Source organism: Parasteatoda tepidariorum, chromosome 9, assembly GCF_043381705.1.
Source record: "Parasteatoda tepidariorum isolate YZ-2023 chromosome 9, CAS_Ptep_4.0, whole genome shotgun sequence".
In the NCBI taxonomy this organism is placed as follows: Eukaryota; Metazoa; Arthropoda; class Arachnida; order Araneae; family Theridiidae; genus Parasteatoda; species Parasteatoda tepidariorum.
This window is the reverse complement of record NC_092212.1, coordinates 25,254,703-25,274,232: the sequence shown is the minus strand read 5'-3', so window position 1 is coordinate 25,274,232 and position 19,530 is coordinate 25,254,703. Positions and strand designations below refer to the sequence as shown.

At 29.9% G+C, this 19,530-nt stretch overlaps 1 protein-coding gene across 4 annotated transcripts in view; it reads right to left on the bottom strand.

Moving 5' to 3' along the window:
• Positions 1–19,530, bottom strand: part of LOC107445027 (Vesicular acetylcholine transporter) — a 299,143-nt gene that overhangs the window by 51,955 nt on the left and 227,658 nt on the right. For all 4 annotated transcript variants that reach the window (XM_071184877.1, XM_071184880.1, XM_071184878.1 and 1 more), the window contains one exon: positions 9,358–9,476. In XM_071184877.1, coding sequence (XP_071040978.1) covers positions 9,358–9,476 — 119 coding nt within the window. The remainder of the gene's footprint in view (positions 1–9,357; positions 9,477–19,530) is intronic.

Sequence of the window (19,530 nt, the reverse complement as noted above, 5' to 3'; positions counted from 1 at the left end):
AGAACGTGGACAATCATGTCCGGTCAAAAGTCTAAACATGGCTACCGCAGTAGCACGGGGTGAATCCGGAACTAGAATTCGAATGCATCATCAGAACAATATTTATAATAATATGTGTAATATTTTCGGAAATATGAATATTTAAAAGCCGATCGTTTATTTGAGCTAATACTGTTTTTCAATTCAATCATAAACTTTCATTTTTATTTTACTTTTTTTTTTTACAGGTAGAAGAAATTCCAACATAAAACAAACAAAAGGTGGAAGAAATAAAAAATTTGAAGAAGCGAAAGATATGACTATCTTTCAGATCCAAATAAGAAAATTACATTCAATCGCTGAGAGCGAAACGATGCTATATTTCCGGAGATTTTCTTTTTCAATCATTTCACTTCCAATATAAGCCAAACAAAAAGAACAAAAAAGGAAAACTTTAAGCGTTAGAGACATCGCAGACCCCGGAATTTATCGAAGGAAGACGCAAAAAGGAGCTGTTATATTCAAAAAAGCTTTAAGGGAAAATGACTTTACAGGGTTGGTCGCCAATTCACAGCACGTTCTTGTAGCCAGAGAGAAAAAGGTAGTGTTTTGATTACGCATTCTGAATTTTAAGTAGGCAAGAAGGGCTATGCTGGTGAGACAGAACATTGTTTTGGCTAGCAGGGATGACAGCAGACTTTATTCTGTAAGCGAGAGTGTTTCAATTAGGATAATATCCTTTCTCGGTCGAATCAGAAAATAAGGGTGGCTTCGAATTCCTGTTCACTTGTCGTCGTATTCATCTGGGGACTTCGGGACAGTGGTCATTTTATTAAAGGTTGCTTTCTCTCGAATAGAATGTTTTATTATGAAAAAATTTTTTGCATTGCTATTAATATTGTAATGAATAATAGCCGAAAAAGTTATCTTAAATTATAGATTAATGAGATGGTATGTAGAATAATGATATTGATTATATACATATAATATCCAGATATTTCATAGATAATGATATTGTATGTAGAATAATTGAATATGTGAAATAGCGAAAATTCTAATACTCAAAACGAATTTGATAATCAACTCGTTCCAGGTTACTGTGGCAGAATATTTTGTATTAATGGAAAAAGTATTTTTGCTTTTTTACAAAAAAGCTTAACAATGATTGAGGAATTATATTTAGGTTAACTTTCTACTATTGGCTACCACTTTAGGTTTAAAACAATACTGTTCGATAATTTCAAATCAATATACACAACTATATATTTCTCTTACATGGCGACAAAGAAAGTCCTAAATTGTATTTTTTTTTGCGTATCAAACGTGTGAGCTGCGAAAAGTATGAAAACGTAAACGTACATGCTTACAAATTTCTGAATGAAATATATTTTTTCCGTCGGCAACGAAAAACTGAAGCAGACTGAGCTATAAATTCGGAAAAATTGAAAGGTGAAAAGCGAATAGTTCATATCCACAAACAAAGTGTTCTATATTACTTTAAATTATACTCAGGTATAATGATTATTTCTTAAAAGCATAATTAATCATTAATTTCTGCAAGTATTTCTATTGCTAGTAAATTATTTCAATATAACCTACTATTAGTTAGGTCATTTGCAAACTTTACATTGATAGTTCGAAGTTCCGAAATTTATGATCATGTTTTTACCGAAGTTGTGAATTTTTATCAGTAATTGTTTATTAAATGCACAATAATTGTTTTGCTTCTGCAAGTTTTTATATTGCACGTCATTTTTTCAATAAAAAAAATTATCTCAATATATTATTATTGACTGAAAATTTTAATTTTCTTAAAAGCGGAATCAGTTTTAAAGATTTTAATAATTGATTTAAATTCTTAAGATTTTATGCTAGAACACATTTCAAACGGGGTTTAACTTCGGAGCGAGTGAAGCAAGCAAGGTTGGTCAAAGCTTCAAAGGTCGGAGAACTTCAGCAAACAAATGACGGAGGCCACTATTTTATATTATTAGCCAATTAGTGGCAAATTAATAAATATGGTCTATATACATAAACGCACTTACATGAGAAAAACTGAAATTATCGATTTATTTCATGAGTATGCATGTCATTTTGTTACGAAAATGTATCTGTATGAAAGCTCTGCCCTACTAGACCACTGGAATTTAAAGTGGTGTCTAAAATAGAGGAAATCCCTACCACTCTTAAATTTTTTGAAGACAAGTATTCACAAATTCAGAAAATAAAGTCTTCACATATGTTTTAAAATTTATGTGACATGGTGGTTAAAATTTCTTTAACTCGTTGAACGCCACGCTAATTTTATATGGCTTGCTCGTCTGACCACACGGTAAATAACTACAAACTAAATTTGCAAATATAAACAGATTTTGCTAGTTTATAAAAGGTTTAGCATGACATATCTGAAAAAGTAGTGAAATATATATGCCTACAAATTGTTTAAAAATAGTGGTGGACAAAAATCTACTAAATTGAATTTATTAAACCAAGAATCACAATAATTAAGTAAATTTTGAATAAATTTTCTGCAATTCCATAAAAAAGAGTGTAAATTTTATAGTTCTATATCATGTTATACGCTGTCAGCCAGCTGTTTTTCGCTGCTTATGTGAAAGGTTAGCAAGCGGCGGCAGACGCATCCTAAATATAATTTCAGTGTCAGCCACCGGTGGTTGACGCAGCCTAAATGGAAAGTTCAGTGTCAGCCACCGATGGCTGACGCGGAGCTCAACGTGTTAAATTAGAAACATCAAGTTTAACATTATTTTGCTAACATTAGTAAAAGTATTTCGAATAAATAGGAAAATTGCCAGTTATGTTATTTTAATTTTTTCCATCCGATAACTAACAGAGAACTCTTTTTATCTCTCGGTTACTTTTTTTCAAAATTATTAAAACTTATAATCTAATTACTTAATTTTTTAAAAATTTTTTCAGTAAAACAAAGACATTAGTTGTTTTCAAATAATAAAAATTGTCAATTATAATAATACTTATATTTTGATCTGAAGCTATACATTTAGAATAATTTTCAAAAATAAAGTGATAGTCACTTTAGATATTATCAAATAGGCTTAAACATTACTTCTTTATCACTTTCTGCGCTTTTTTGAAAAATATTTTGTCGAGTAAAGTGATTAAAACTAAAGAAGGATTTTTAGTAATTTTGCAAAAGAATTTTTAATAGTTTTGTAGAAGAATTTTTAAGTGACTTTGTAAAAAAAAAAAGATTATATCAGAATTTTTAGTAATTTTATAGAAACTTTAAAAAGCTTTACCTCGAGAAAGCGCTAGAACAAGCGGGCTTTTCAAATTAAATTTTGAATCATTTTCATGTAGTGGAGTTGAAAATGGCTTAAACATAAATTAACAAAAAAAAAANAAAAAAAAAAAAAAAAAAAAAAAAAAAAAAAAAAAAAAAAAAAAAAAAAAACAGAATACTAATATAGTAATACACAAACTTATCTACCACTAGAAGAAATTTTTCTAAAAAGTATAAGAAGTTGAATGCCCCGCAATTTTGCATTCCTGCCACAATTTTACGCTATCCTGACCGTCATGAATTTGTTTTCAAGTATATTTTATCACTGAGTGGTCAGATGTCCGTGTGGTTGCTGGATAAGTAGTTTTCTCAAGCGCTGCGCTGGTACAAGCACTTTGCTCGAGGAAATTAAAATAGTAATTGAAAATTATAAGAAGCAGCTTGCTCATAAACTTTAGTTTGCTGGCTGTGTAGATGAAGATGAGATTCATGTGCTTTCTCGAGGAAATATTATACATAAAAGAAGCAATTTGCTCAAAATTTTAGTTTTTTGTTTGCAGATGAGAGTAAAGTACCATCATAAGCTATTGAACGCCTTGTATTCCTTTTCTAGGTTGAACAGTCGCAGCAGCTGAAATATTGTTTTATGAAGAAAACGAATTGGAGTTAAAATTCGAATTGAGATTTGTAGCTGTAACTGGAGGTGAGGCTGTAATGAGGTTTGAAGTTGATGTGATTTATCAAGTTGATGAAATTATTTATTTATTTTGATGGTATCATTTACGATACGATTGGATGCTATAAACATGCATTATTTTTAAAAAAAAAAAAAAAAAAACTAAAGTGGTAGCCACATAAAAAATTATCAAATTAGCTTAGGCGCTGTTTTCTTGCCATTTTTTTTTTCTTCACAGAGGTACTTTTTACATAACTCTAAGTAGTTACATAGCATCAACGGGTTAAGAATTACCATTTTATTCGAAATTCGATAGAATGGAAGACTAGTGCAAAACCATAATTTATCAAAATGCACCAACAATAAAAATAGAGTTTTTGTCCTATGTTAGCAATTCCTAGTTCCCATTCTCTATAGAGAAGAAGAGAAAGGAAGAAAATATTCCGTGGTCTGCTCATTTATTATACTCAAAACAGTGAGGGTAAAGTGGCATAATGATTCACCAAAGCTTACAGTTCTCGTAATGACGTTCTCTCTTATACATCACAGAACAAATAAATTCTGACACTAAAAGATAGATCACTTATACAAGATTGATGCAAGATCAGTGATCAGTTTTTTCATGTTAAGTAGTTTAAGTAGGAAATGAATAATCCCAAAAACCTTAACAGAAATATGTTTTTGATCATGTAAGCGTTTCATTTGTCTTACAAATTATAAAGGTGGAAAAAGTCAACATGTTCAAGCCTATTTCCAAGAATACTTAAAAATACATCATGCCCCAAATTGCTTCACGGCTAAAAAAGTTTTTCTAGTTTTTTTCTGTTCTTTATTTTATATTATTGATGGAATCTTAGAGTTTTCTTTTTCAAATCTGTTTTGTTTCTTACATTCACGTCTGGTGAGACGTGAAAATAGGTGCCTATTTTCGAGCATTCGAAACATGTCGAGTTTTTCTGCTTATTATAACTTATAAAGCAAATGAAGTGGTTTAGTTCATCAAATTTTAATTTTTGTTCCTTATCCCCAGATGCATAGCTAACAACTTGTATTGTTGTTTGGAGAGATTCCTTAGAAAAAATTTTGAGTAATGGTTGTAAAATAATAAATGAGGCGATGCAAAATTTTTTCACCGATATGTAAACGTCTAACTGAAGAAAGATTCGGTTTATTCTTACTTGACACTACGACAGGCACGAAGCCATGTAGAGCATAGACAAACTAATTATACAACAAAGTTGCCAGATGCATAAATCAAAATTGATCACGGTTACAATAAAATACCTAAAAAATAATAAATTAAAGTTAAATGAAAGACGTAGAAAAGAAAGAATTATATTTTAACTAATTTGAATTGCGATACTCGTTGTATTTAAGTTATTTCACGTTAATTAACAATCTTAAGTGGGGAAACTTAGCTCGACATGAGCCAGCAATATGCAAAATATTTACACGTCATCTTGTTTATAAACAACCAACTGGCACAGAGGTAATAGTTTAGGTGTCTGTGCATCAGTGACCTTCTTCTTCTTGAGTTACAAGTACCCAATTAGTGTTTTGTCAAGATCGGTATAAAAAGTTTTTTTCTCCTTTTTGGAAAATTTATTTATTATTATTTTTTACATTAAACCAGAAATACTGTTAATAATAAGAAACATTTTTCTCATCTAACATTGAAGTTGGTAACTGTGCAGAAGCTTATAGAGCTGACACTCTGGACGTTTTAGACACTATTCATGCAGCAGAGATAAGTATTTAGTACGTGAAATAACGTTAAAATGTCACAAGGAAAGGAGCATTTTAACGTTACGACCAAACATTTTACATTGGTCTCAAGTGGTAGTCTCAAATCCGTTAAATAAGCGTTAAAATTAGGGTTATTTTTAACCTAAAAATGACCATTTTTAGCTCTTATATTGAAAGTGAATTTCGTAACCAATTTTTGATGGAAATTTGACCAAGTTGTTTTCTTTTATAACCTATTTTTTACGTTATTTTAACTAAGATACAAACGTACTTTTTCCATGTTACAATTTACGTTTTATTACCATGAATATTAATGTTTTTTTAAAGCTTATTTTTCGTTTAGGGAATTTCTCATGCAATTTTTCACGTAAATTTAACCAAGTTAATTTCTATTTAACGTTATTTTTACATTATTTTAATCAAGTTGTTTTTCGTTTTATTTTTTTTCGTTTAACGATTTCCATTATAATGTTTAAAGATAGTGATTAATATTAGCAATTAGCGATAGCGATTAAAGATAGCCATAGCTATTAAGTAAGCGAAAAGTGCCAGTTCAAAAATATAATAACAGCATAATTATCAGAATGTTTCACTAATTTTTCAGTACTTGATAAATGTCTGAAATTAATGTATATTCCACGTGTATTATAATCTATATTTCTAAATTATGTACATCCTCTATTGATTCTAGAACAGAGCATTCTAAATAAATAATTAAAGCTGAAAACTTCCATATAAATGAAGGATTATTAGAAATAAAATAACAATACATTATAAATATTATTTCAAAAATTAATTTAGCGAAATAGTTTTTGTAATTCATTAGTTTTCTGTTTTAATCTCTAATGTAAAATATTTATGAAGAATACTAATAAAGCAATTAAGCTAACTCATTAAAGTGACTGAACTTTAACTTATCTCATTAAAGCAAAATAAGTCATTAATAAAGACTAATAATAAAACAAATGCCTTTTCACTGACTTCCTCAACAAAAAGTAATTTTTCTTCTTAGAAATATTAGTGTAATGCAGAGAAAAAATAGAATTTTGCTTGAGGGATTAGAAATCTATAATAAATCAGCAATAAATTTCGTATTTAAGCAAATGTTTTTTTGAAATCTAAATATAAAATAATGTTCTCATTTAACATTTTTAATCATCGAATTCTTATAGATCTTTAAATAAATTTTACTCTAAAGATCCTTAACTGGAAATCCTAGATAAACCAACGTTTACGCCAATTTTAATCATCGCATAATAGCTTGAACTGATTTCGAGTTTTAAAAGCGAAGCCTTAAAACAACCAATTATTAGTAAATCAATAGTTCATTCTTGATATCTCTAAAACTTTCTCGCTTTGTAGTCTAATTAAAATTGAACGTGATTCCTATTCTAGACGTCGACCTGCACCTTTAATTAAGTCCGAATGGCAACCACGAATGAGTTGAAATCAAATGTTGACGATTTTTCGTTTTTTTACAATGATGTGGGTTAGGCATGACTGGCGACGGAAAACTGGGTAAGCAACAGTTAAGGTCACAGTTCTTTTGCTATGAAATAAATTGTTCTTTGCATTAGTAATTGTTTTCGGGAATTTCATGCACCGTTAACGGTACTATTTTAGTTGAATAAAGTAATTACTTTACCCTTAAACATTTCTAAATAGTTATATAAATTCATATTTTACAATTTTTATAGTTGAATGGCTTTTATTAACTTTACTGATTCGTAAATTAATTTGCTTTTTATTTAGATTATAAAGGCTATTTCGGCATAATAGTGAGATGGTTTCATTTTTGAAACAAATTATGGAAAATGTCGATTTAGTAGATGCATATTATCTGTTTACTTACAATGCAATCTAAATTAAAATTGATACCATATATAGAGGTATAGTTAATTACAACAAAGTCTTGAAACTGAGTTTTCTTTATATTAGTAATTGTATTCGGAATTTCTTGCGTCGTCAACCATACTTATGCATTTCAATAAAATAGATTATTTTTTAAATGCATATCCTCATATAATTTCACCTTTTACTGTTTTTAACGTTGAACTGTATTGTTAAGTGTATCGATATTGAAATAAATAAGTTTTTTTCTCTGAAGAATATTTTAACATGTGACATTAAATAGTCAACTTTTGTTCATTTTTTAAAAAGAAAGCTAAAAATATATACTTATCACACATTGTTTGTATTGAAATAATTTATATTAAAGTAATTTATATTATCATTGCTATAAAATTGTTATTTTTTTATGTAATTTTTACATTTAAATTGTCTGTAAATATACAATTAATTTTGTTATTAAAGCTTTAAAGTAAATTCTTCATGTTGATGTAAACTTTTTCCAGCTGACTCCCCATCTCACGCTAGCCCCACTAAACATACAAAGTCACATTCTCTGGTTGAAATGCGATGTGCTGAAACACAATTGAATCTTAATTCTTCATATATAAAGTTAAAAACGTTCGGTACTGGCCACATCTTATGAAACCCCTACGGCTTCTTAGTCTAACACTTTCTTCACTTTGATTCCTGGAGGAAAGATTATAGTGACACTTCAAAACTTAAGATTTAATTACGTAATTAAGTGGTAACATTCAGTTGAGAGACATAAATTATTGATATGAAAACCAACACAATCAAGGTTCTGGCCTTGCTGTCGCTGAATATTTATCTTAACCTTTTTCTTAAGTTCTAGATTAAAAAAGTTTTATTTATGAATGGCTTACCACTTAAGATCAGATTTCTATGTTAGATTTAGCAAAAGTCTTTTTCTTAAATTATAAATGACAAGGCTTTAAACTTCACCGCTTTTTACTAAATATTTCTTAGAGTGGCGAACTATCAAAAATTGAAGGTTTTGGAATTTTGCCAATATTTCAAAAGCCACTGGAAAACTATACAAGAACGGGATCAAAAGTGGCGTTTTCATTGATTTCTTGTATATTTTACATGTAGTTGCATGGAAATGCACTTTCAAATTTTCTAAAATAAAAATCATACACTGAAACATATACCTTACTACAACTAGACGAAATTTAAAGAATAAAAAGATGACATGCCTTCTTCTTGATTCATGATTGATTCCCAAGTTTCATGATTTGTCTGAGAAAACCGGTGTTCGTAATCGCAACGTTCTGGGGAGAAGACCAGTTCCATGTCTTAAACCTCCCCCCTTTCATCTCCTCCCATTCTCAGTTGCATAGAAATGTTCTACGATGCTTTCCCCTTTCTTAATATTTTTCATATTTTTAGAGCTACGTCTATTGCAGTTTACAGTTCCACATAGTTTCTTAATTTAAAAGTTTTTAATCTATTTGAAAATCAAGAGGGAAACTAAAGTACTTCCTTCTCCTATGACTCTTCACACGCTATTATTCAAAACAAGCTAAGTGTTGCCATATAGGATAGAGAGTTCTACTCTTCGCCACACGTTGCGCATTTCGATAGCCAAAACTTGCGACTACCGTAACTATTCAAAATATAAATGGTATACAAATTATTAAAAAAAAATTTATGATATATCCAATTTAGCAAGACTAGGAGGCTCCGCTCATCAATCTCCGTAGTTGCCTCTCAATCAATTTCTTTTAAACCGATATTCTTAAAAAATAAAAAATATATATAGTTTTTATAACCTTATTTAAGAATTTTTTTAAATATTTTAATGCTGTAAATAGTTTACCTGAATTGGTCGGAAGATGAGTGGAAGTTCTGCTTGGGGAAGAGAAAGAAGGGGTTGGAGTTGACCGGAAGTGGGATTGGGTTCTTGAGGTACATATCATCCAGCCAGAAGTGCGTCACCTGAAACACAAATTTACAACTTATTATATATATATTATATATATATATATACATATTATTATAGTATATATATATATATATATATACACCTCTACATGCCACCTATTACAGTATATGACTTTTCGAGCATTCATGACCTCCTGGACATGGTCTAGCTTGCAGCTAGACCTTGAGGAATAAGCCACACACACAATAGTAATTGAGTAATTTTTCACACATATCATATAAGCCTAAAAGTATATGGAGTGATTGTAATAACCCTGAAAAAAGTTAATATCGACTAGGCAAATACAAAAGCATTTGCCTAGTGCTGGAATTTTCATTTAGCCTACGACGTACACCAAGCTAAGATGTTCACATTCTAGAAAAGTTTAGAAAATGGGGGCAGCAATTTTATGGGGCTATAGTAAATTATATCGACTATAATTTCACGAAGAATTTTAGGAATTCAGTTGGTGGATGATTAAGCTAAGTTGATAATCTCTAATGAGACTAACACTTTAGTTTCAACTTTTAATATGAGTAAATGCATAGTTATAAGAATATTCCAAATGCTTAAGCATGATCAAAACCTGACTTCAGAGTTGTTGGAAAGAGTCATAAGACAGATAGTGGAATTTTTATTAAAATTCTTTAGATAAAAAATCCTTTTACAGAGGTGTACCATGAGAAAAAAAGGACATTATTACAACATTTAAGAATAATTTAATCACGTCATTTCATTTTCTTTACAGTTCGTTTTCGCAGGGAGCAAATATCCATGATTGCTAAGACTTATTGACTGGACTATTACTAGACCTACTACTATTTTCCATCATAGGAAACAGCCTCGCACAGTGCGGGAAAAAAAGCGCAACAGCTTGACTAACTTTAGATCTAATGATCGGATTTTTACATACTTAAGACGCAGAGTCACTGTGGCTCAGGGAATAGAGTGTTCGACTCCCAATGAAGTGAAACAGTTTTCAATGCCAACGGTGGCCGGTTGATACGAATTCTGCTACCAGTTCGCTCTCTTCGCAGTGTTTGACGTAAAATATCCTAGTGGTAGACTAATCATGGGTTAAAATCTCCTTGGCGTCGGGCTAACCATGCAAATTTTCGTGGTTTACTTCTCCGTGTAACGCAAATGAGAGTTTTTTCCGTTGAAAAGTCCTTTTTCCAAATACTTGATCCTGGAATTNTTCCATTATCATTTTTCCCAGTGGTATTAAAATGGAATTAAAACTTCAATTTTAAGCAAACAAATACGTTGTATTTGAGAAAACTTAAGTTGACAACCATGACAGTAACGCATATTAATATATGTGCCTAATTTTTGTAAGAATAGTGGTGATCAATATCATTTAAAAATTTAAGATTATAAAAGAAAAAATAGTATATAATTACTACCACTTTAAATATGAAAATAAAATCTTCGGGAAAATCCGGAAGAGTTGGCAGGCATGATAAATTTTTGAGAAACTTTTCTAAAACCACGAAGTTTTGCTCTCTCTTTTCATTTTATTGTAAATTAAATTTGGAATTAGAGTTCTGTTTGCCAATTTTATAGAACAAGGTACGTGAAAATTTTAGGAGTATTTAACTTTAAGAAAAATTACATAAAGCGGTTGAATCAATATGAATATGTTTAATATAACAAAATTGATTTTCTCTTCACTTTAAACTAATCCTCATTAGTTTTTAGTATACATACGTGATTTTTATTTCAAATCCGGAAGTGGTAAATAAAATAATATAATTTTTCTAATAAATCTTAATCTATATATCACCTTCAAATAAATCGCAGATAAAATATTTCGGGTATAATTTCTTTCTTCTTTTTACTTTGCTTATAGCCTCTTTGAAAATGTCACCTGGTTTTTCTACTAGGCTCATCCATTGTATTGAATAACGAAAATGGCCTACCCCTCCCATATGCCCGTCCCTTAAAACCAAAATTTGCTAAAACTGACATTCCTGACAATAATGCTAAAACTGACATTTTTTGATGTACCTTTTCCACTCATCATATCACTTTGAAACTGTATAGGGATATTTGAGATTATATCAATTGCAGAGATGCCAACTGCTCCGGTCACGCTAAAATAATTAAAAGAACGGTAAATAACTACAAAGTAAATTTTCGAAATATTCGACTATTTCTGCTTGCTTTTTAAAAGCATACCCTCCAACTGCTACGGAATTTCCGTAGTTTCAGAAATCTTCTTTTCAGACGGTATCCTGATTAACATAAAATAAAAAAAAATTTAAAANATTTTCCCTTCAAAACTAAAGATTTACTCCTTAAGGACTTGACTTGTTGTTACAACATACTACAACTTCAAAGATATATAGGACCTCCCAGAATACAACAAAACAGAATCGATGAATCGGTTAGTGGCGCTTCGCGCCAAACGCCGAGATAACCCCAATATCCAGCATATGTTCTATAAAGTGGTGAACTTTGTAAGCCTACGAATTATTTAGAAATAGTGGTGGATAAAAATCTACTAAATTGAATTTATTAAATCAAAAATAACAATTGATAAACTACTACCTTAAAATATATTTGCTGTCCGGAGCAAGTTGGCATCTCTGCAATTGTATGCTGTGATGATGTTTCAGCGTTAACACTAATACTGTTTGAGTCATGAAAGATTTTCGATGAAACTTTTTAAAGCAATTAAAAGTTCTCAGTTTATAATTTTTTTAAAAAAATTTCTGACAAAGATAAGCAGGGATGCCAACTGCTCCGGACACGCCAAAATAATTAAAAAATAAACGGTAAATAACTACAAGTAAATTTTGGAAATATTTGACAATTTTTACTTGCTATTTAAAGGGTATAGCATGACATATGTACAATAAATTGGTGAATGTGAAAATGACGGGGTGAGGTTTCGCCAGCTATTTCTCGCTCCCGTGATATTGACGGGCTGGAGTGTTCAGTAGTAACGCGCCAATAAGAATAAAACTAATTAATTTCTTTTGCCCGGAAAACATTTTATTTCTCATTTTACACACCAGATGGCAGTACCAGGATATTTTTATGGTAATTGTAGATAGTTAGTTTATTTTAAACCAGTTACAGCACTAATCAAATACGTAATACAAATGCAAAAGCCAAAAAATAGGCACTTTTATGACCTTTTTCTTGAAAATTGACCGATCGTTAAGGGGTTAAATGCTGAGAAAAGGTACATCGAAAAAGGTCAATTTTAATATTATTGGTATATACCCAATAAACTTTCCGGCATTTCTCGTTTATTATTCAAAGTTATTTCGTTATTTTTAAGCAATAAAAATTTAGAACATGACTCTATAAATATCAATATGTCAACCTCCACTAGGAAACTTTCAATGGCATTCAAGCTTAAATCATCGCACAGATAAATGCAGAAATATTTTAAAAAAATATGACTGAAATCTCCCTTTAATTCTTAGATGTTTCTAGAATACGGAATTAATAACAGATGGGATTGACATTCTGTAAAGCTGCTCAAAAGCTTTTGTAAAGCCGATCATAAATGCCCTAACTTTTATTCTATGTGAAACCAATGGTTAGGTAAAATGAGTTATATTTAGTCTACCCCTTCCCGTCTCTGTTTCTTTTTTATCATGCACTTTTATTGTACAGGAAATCAGGAATACTATGACAATAAGGAACAATATAACAATAAGAAAGCTAAATAGTAAAAATAGAAGATTATAATCTGAATAAACTTGGCAACCAATGTACAGAATTTAACTAATAAAATAGATCCATTGTTTAGCAACGATAATACCTTAAAATTTTAATTTAGTGACTCAGAAAGCATAATTTTATTTTTTTTTGTCAAAACTTTAGTTATCAAAGTTTTTTTTTTTTTTTAAAAAATAATAAAATTTTGAAGTTACATCACTTTTATTGAACTGAAAAATTACGGACATTCCCTCTAAGAAAATAAATCTAAATGTGTAATCACCATAGAGGAAACTTTTTATATTAAAAGGGATCAACTCCTTGCACTAAACATGCTAGTTGAAACTATCTATTTTGTTTCTATTTTTTTTAACTCTACTAGGCTATTATTTTTGCACCACGTATACTTTTCAATAACTTTGACATTTTTAGAGCCATATTTTATATTTTGATTGTTTAAAAAATAAAAAAGGCCATTAAATGTATAAGTAGAATATCCTTTAAAGTTATAATTTTAGGAGATTAGACACTCCTAGGGGGCTATTTTTGCTATATAGAGCAAACATAAAATTTAAAGCTCACATCCCAAACTTTATTTGCATGAAATTTAAATAAAAATAATCGAAAATCACATTTTTTAGAAATATATTTATTTATTTTTTTAAAATAATTATTAAGAAATTGGTTAAGGGGTAAACTCTCCTTTCAGGGGCTGAGAATATATTGAAGAGGAGAAAGGGAAAACTCACATGAGTGTTTGTTAGAAGTTCGAATTGAGTAACTATATATATATATATATATATATATATAATAAGATATTCAAAAAAAAATGTTACAAACCTATAGAAATGTACTACTGTTTTACCTCCAAACATTCATCATTTTTTTGTAAGCACTATCTTTTACACAAACTCAACTCAAACATATCTGTTGATTTAAAATGTATTACTTATAGTAAATGGTCCAAGTAAATAACTAAGTAAATGGCCATAACCACCATCTACTGATCATGCATTAAAAGACATCAACATCTTTTCACAAATTATCTAGACTTTTTGGAGAGACCCTCCCGATCTTCAATAAGGCGCAAAGTATCTTGTATTAATCCTAAAAAAATTACCTGAAAACACCATGTTCAGAATGTTATCTAACCATGTTCAGAATGTTATAAGCTAAAGCTTCTTGTATTAAATTTCAAGTTCTCCTCGGACATTCCAACATGGAGTTAAAATTAAAAAGATTGCTATACCTCTCCATGATAAAACCAGTACTAACTTACGTCTCTCCGTCATGGGCCAACATATCACCATTTTTTCCAGTCAAGCTTAGCACCCACCAAAACAAAATACTCAGAAAGATAACCCAGGATCAATTATTCTTTGTGCGTTGCCACTAGCTCTTTTTTGCCGCTCTAATGAAACGGTATTAACCAAACCTTATAAATCTTTGCATAAAATCAATGAGAAAAAGAATTGAGATTTTATTTTTTTCTCTCCTTAAATTGGTTCAGATATGAGCATGGATATTCATAAAAAAAAATTCTGGAACTCTTCATTACGGTTAATATAATACCTAAACATAGCATTTTTTTTTACTTAAAGGGCTTACTAAGCTTGCAAAAGGCTTTTGACCAAACATGGCGCCATTGCAGCATTCAAACGGCTTATCATTACAAATTCTTGGCTTCATTGAGGCGACAAATGCGAAATGTTGATGGGTTTACCTGGTAAATGAAGTTGAAATAGCACTCTCTCTTAAGGTGTCACTAAAAGTGTTGCTCCATTGTGCTGTTTTGGACAGCCTCTCTCATGAGACAATTCCCTGAAGTTTTATCTCTCGGAACTTCTATTGTTTTATTCCAGTCGATAATTCGGTTTATGGTTAGGAAATGTGCGCTTCTATTTCTATTAAGACGAGTATTTTCTTTTTATAATTTGTTTTCCAAATAGAGTAACATTACGAACGTTGCATTTTGTAAGTAAATACTCGCAATAACAAATATAATTAAACACATATCATAATATAATTCCAATTTGATTACTATTTATAACTTTAACTTCAAAAAAAGGAAAAAAATGCCTAAATATTTTTGGCATTTGTCTTGTAATAGAGCATAAGTCTAATGCTATTTTTTTTAAACAACAACAATGTCAGCAAATAAAGTTCTTAGAACGAGAATATGATTTAGTAAGGTAACAATTAGAGAAGAGTTTTTATTCAATTTCAATATGTCCTGTATCTGCCTTTAATATTAATCCATAATATTCAAACTTGGTCATGTATTATAACATTCATTAGTACCATAACGAAAGAAAATATTATAGACAAATTAGGGGTCCCACAACGTGTCACAATATTTAAGTACGTATGTATATAAAGGTGCGTAAAATAGTGTTAAAATGGAGATTTTTTTTTCCAGTTTTTATAAACAGAGGTTATTCAAATATATTTCTTTCTAGCGCTGCTATCATATACGCATATTAATGGAGTATACTAGATAATATATTGTTATCATTTTTAAAATGTAATAATTTCTTCAATTATCAAATAAAATGTTATTTATGCAATAGCCAGTTCTTTCTTTAAACTCATTATTTTTAATTCACATTATTTTATTTTTATCAATTTAGCTTTTGTTTTGGACGAAATGTTTAAGAATTCAAAATTTTTTATAGCTTTGCAGGCTTGAACTAATGAACCAGCTAAAATGGGGACCAGAGTTATACGCAAATAATCTCAAATTCAAATTACATACATTTTTTTCAACTTTTGAACCGAACGTATATTAACACGCACACGTCGGGGTGACCCACCGGTGGGTCACGCTAGATTGTCTCATTTTGGCAGTGCACTGCATATCTGCCAACTCTTTTGGATTTTCCGGAAGATTTTATTTTCATATTTAAAGTGGTAGTAATTATATACTATTTTTTCTTTTATAATCTTAATTTTTAAATGATATTGATCACCACTATTCCTACAAAAATTAAGCACATATATTAATATGCGTTACTACTGGTTGTCAACTTCCATTTGCTCCCCAAACTTTAATTTTGTCATGTATGTCTCTAAGTTAACTTCAAGATGAATGGGAAAAGGGCCGTAAGGCCTCAGACGCCCAGTTCCACTACAACGAACGAACGAACGAATGGTTGTCAACTTATGTTTTCTCAAATACAACATATTTGTTTGCTTAAAATTGAAGTTTTAATTTCCTTTCAATACCACTGGGAAAAATAATAATGGAAGGGATTAGAAGTTGGCAGGTATGGCACTGGCGTAAAAACTGGTAGCAAATAAATTTCATTTTTTAGTTTTTTTTCGGGAATAATAAAAAGCCATAACTATCAATTGTTTTTAACGGATGAAATTTTTATATTGAATTGCTTCTTCGCCGTAATAAATTTCCTTACAGTGAATTGATATTGTTGAGAATAGATTAANATCATATATATAATCAATGATAATTCAAAGTATAACTAAATAGTTTTATTTTGAACAAAGTAATGGTGAATTAAATAAATCAAAAAATTATAACTCCGCCCACAAATAAACTGCTAAAGAAATACTTTGATTACCAGTTTTATCTTCTTACCCTGATTGATACGGTTTTTTGCTGTCACGTATTTGTGACAGTCGGCGCGAAAGGGTTAAACTCATTATTTTATTTTTATCAATTTAGCTTTTATTTTGGACAAAACGTTTAAGAATTCAAAAATTTTTATAGCTTTGCAGGCTTGAACTAATGAACCAGCTAAAATGGGGACCAGAGTTTTACGCAAATAATCTCAAATTCAAATTACATACCTTTTTTTCAACTTTTGAACCGAACGTATATTAACACGTGCACGCCGGGGTGACCCACCGGTGGGTCACGCTAGATTGTCTCATCTTGGCAGCGCACTGGAATAAAAACTGGTAACAAATAAATTTCATTTTTTAGTTTTTTTCCGGGAATAATAAAAATCTATAACTATCAATTGTTTTTAACGGATGAAATTTTTAAATTGAATTGCTTCTTCGCCGTAATAAATTTCCTTACAGTGAATTGATATTGTTGAGAATAGATTAACTCCTCCCGAATATTATCTAATATTGAAATAGATCTTCTACCAGTATTTTCTCTTTTCTCGGCGTGAACGTGTTAATATAACAACTTCTGTGTACATGGCATAAGAAATTTTTCCGTTAAAAGAAAATTATGTCTGTAAATCTTGTATAAATAAGAAAATTACACCAAACACATACCTGCCAACTTTTAATCCCTTCCAATATGATTTTTCCCAGTGGTATTAAAATGGAATAAAAATTTCAATTTTAAGCAAAAAAATACGTTGTATTTGAAAAAGCTTAAACTTCCTACCATGATAATAACACATATTAATATATATGCTTAGTTTTCTTAAGAATAGTGGTGATGAAAATCATTTAAAAGTTTAGTTTATAAAAGAAAAAATAGTATATATTTACTACCACTTTAAATACAAAAATAAAATTTTACGCCAAATGTGTAAAAGTTGGCAGGTATGCAAACAATATATTTCTGTGCTTTTTAGTATTCAATCTTTCGCAGAGTGAAGCACAGTACTTGCAATAATTGGATACCTGCAAGTGACGTTATATCGTAGGTTTCATTTGTTGGTTTGGAAGTCAATCAGATTCGATTACCTAATTACATCTGATTTAAATCACGTGGTTAGACTTAATCACTTCCTCTCAAGCTGTAATTAACCAATTATGCACTTACGGTGAAAAAAAATAGTAGAACTTAAAAAAAAATTTCTCAATGTAGCATGTATATTTTAATTTTAGCTAGTTTCAGAAAATAATTTGGAATTAGCTTACATAGATAGCACCGATAAAAATATGAAAATTTCATAACTTATACCCGTTATTCAATCAAACATTACGTTTTTGTAACAAGATATTGAAAATTTTAAATCTTTAAAAGCCCAAATGCTTTTCAAATTCTATGCATGTGAGAATTTTAGAAAACCTATTCGCTTCGTAGGCAAGGGGATTTTGTTGTTTGCCCTTTTCCCTTTTACCGCCCTAGTAGGTGCAGGTGTTCTTGGGCGGACGATTTCACACGGTCTCCACCCTTTCATGGCAATGGGATTTCGATCCAAAGAATCCCAACATGAGTACAGCGGCACTAAGAATTATATTTAAGTACAGTTTGAATTTTCGTCTTCAAATTCGAACTGCAATATTCGTATATAATACATTTGTGCACGTTTCTATAATTACAGAATTACTGAAGTTTTAGATAACATATTTGTTTGGGATAACAAAAGTAATTTATTATTTTTTTTATAATTAAAAAAAATCCAATTTAAGATGTACCAACTTGCTCCGGATAGCCGATAAATATTTTCGAGTGGTAGTCTTTTAAAGTATGTTTCTTGGTTTAGTTAATTCGGTTTTTATCACCGTTACTTTTAAATAAATCAAATGCTGACGTCATAAACCACATTGTGTGTCTATTTTTTTGAAACATTGGCAAAACTAGGCGAAAGTCTGCAAACTTCGGGTTATTGGTTTCTACCGCTTTTCACAATATTTTTGTAAATCGGGAGCAGTTTGCATCCTTGGTACTATGCATAAATAATTTTACAGATGTATTAAATTTTTAATCTACAAATGGTTATTCTCAAATGTTAAGAAGAAAAAAATTCATGAAAATTTTATTTGTTATAAAAATTTTTACTTTAGTTTACTTCCACTATAAAAATGTTTTGAACAAACCGTAAAGTTTGAAAGTTATGGGCTACTGTCCATATAACTGTCACAAATATGTGCCATCGTGAAATGTTATCAACCAGAGTAAAAAGATAAAACTGGCAACCAACCGAATTCGTTAGCGGGGTTATAATAGTTATAGTATACTTTATTTAACACACCATTATTTAGTTCTTAATAAAAATTATATAGTTGCACTTTGAGCTTGCATTTACAGGGATGACATAGGTGACCAAAAAATGTAGATAGTGGTTGAAACTTTATTCATTTTTATTTATTTTTTCTTTAACCATTCAATCGCAACTACCACTATGACTTACATTTCAAATAATTTATATTTAAAATAAAAACATATACTTTAAATAGTAAACTGAAAAAAAGTGCTGTAAAGTTGCTAATTGTAATTTCATATAATAAAATTTCGAATTTTCAGTAGCTCGTGGTAACTCTATATTTATTACGTATCGTCTCTTTGAAACTTAATTGTAGTAACTCAAAAAAATTGAGAAATTAGATATTTAGGTCATTTTGGGTATAAAAAAAAATCACCCTTTTAAAGAAACAAAGTGTTATCTTCATAAGTTCCATAAAATTAATTTAGAGAGCAGATAAATCGTTATGGCATTGGCGCGATTTGCCATCTTGAAA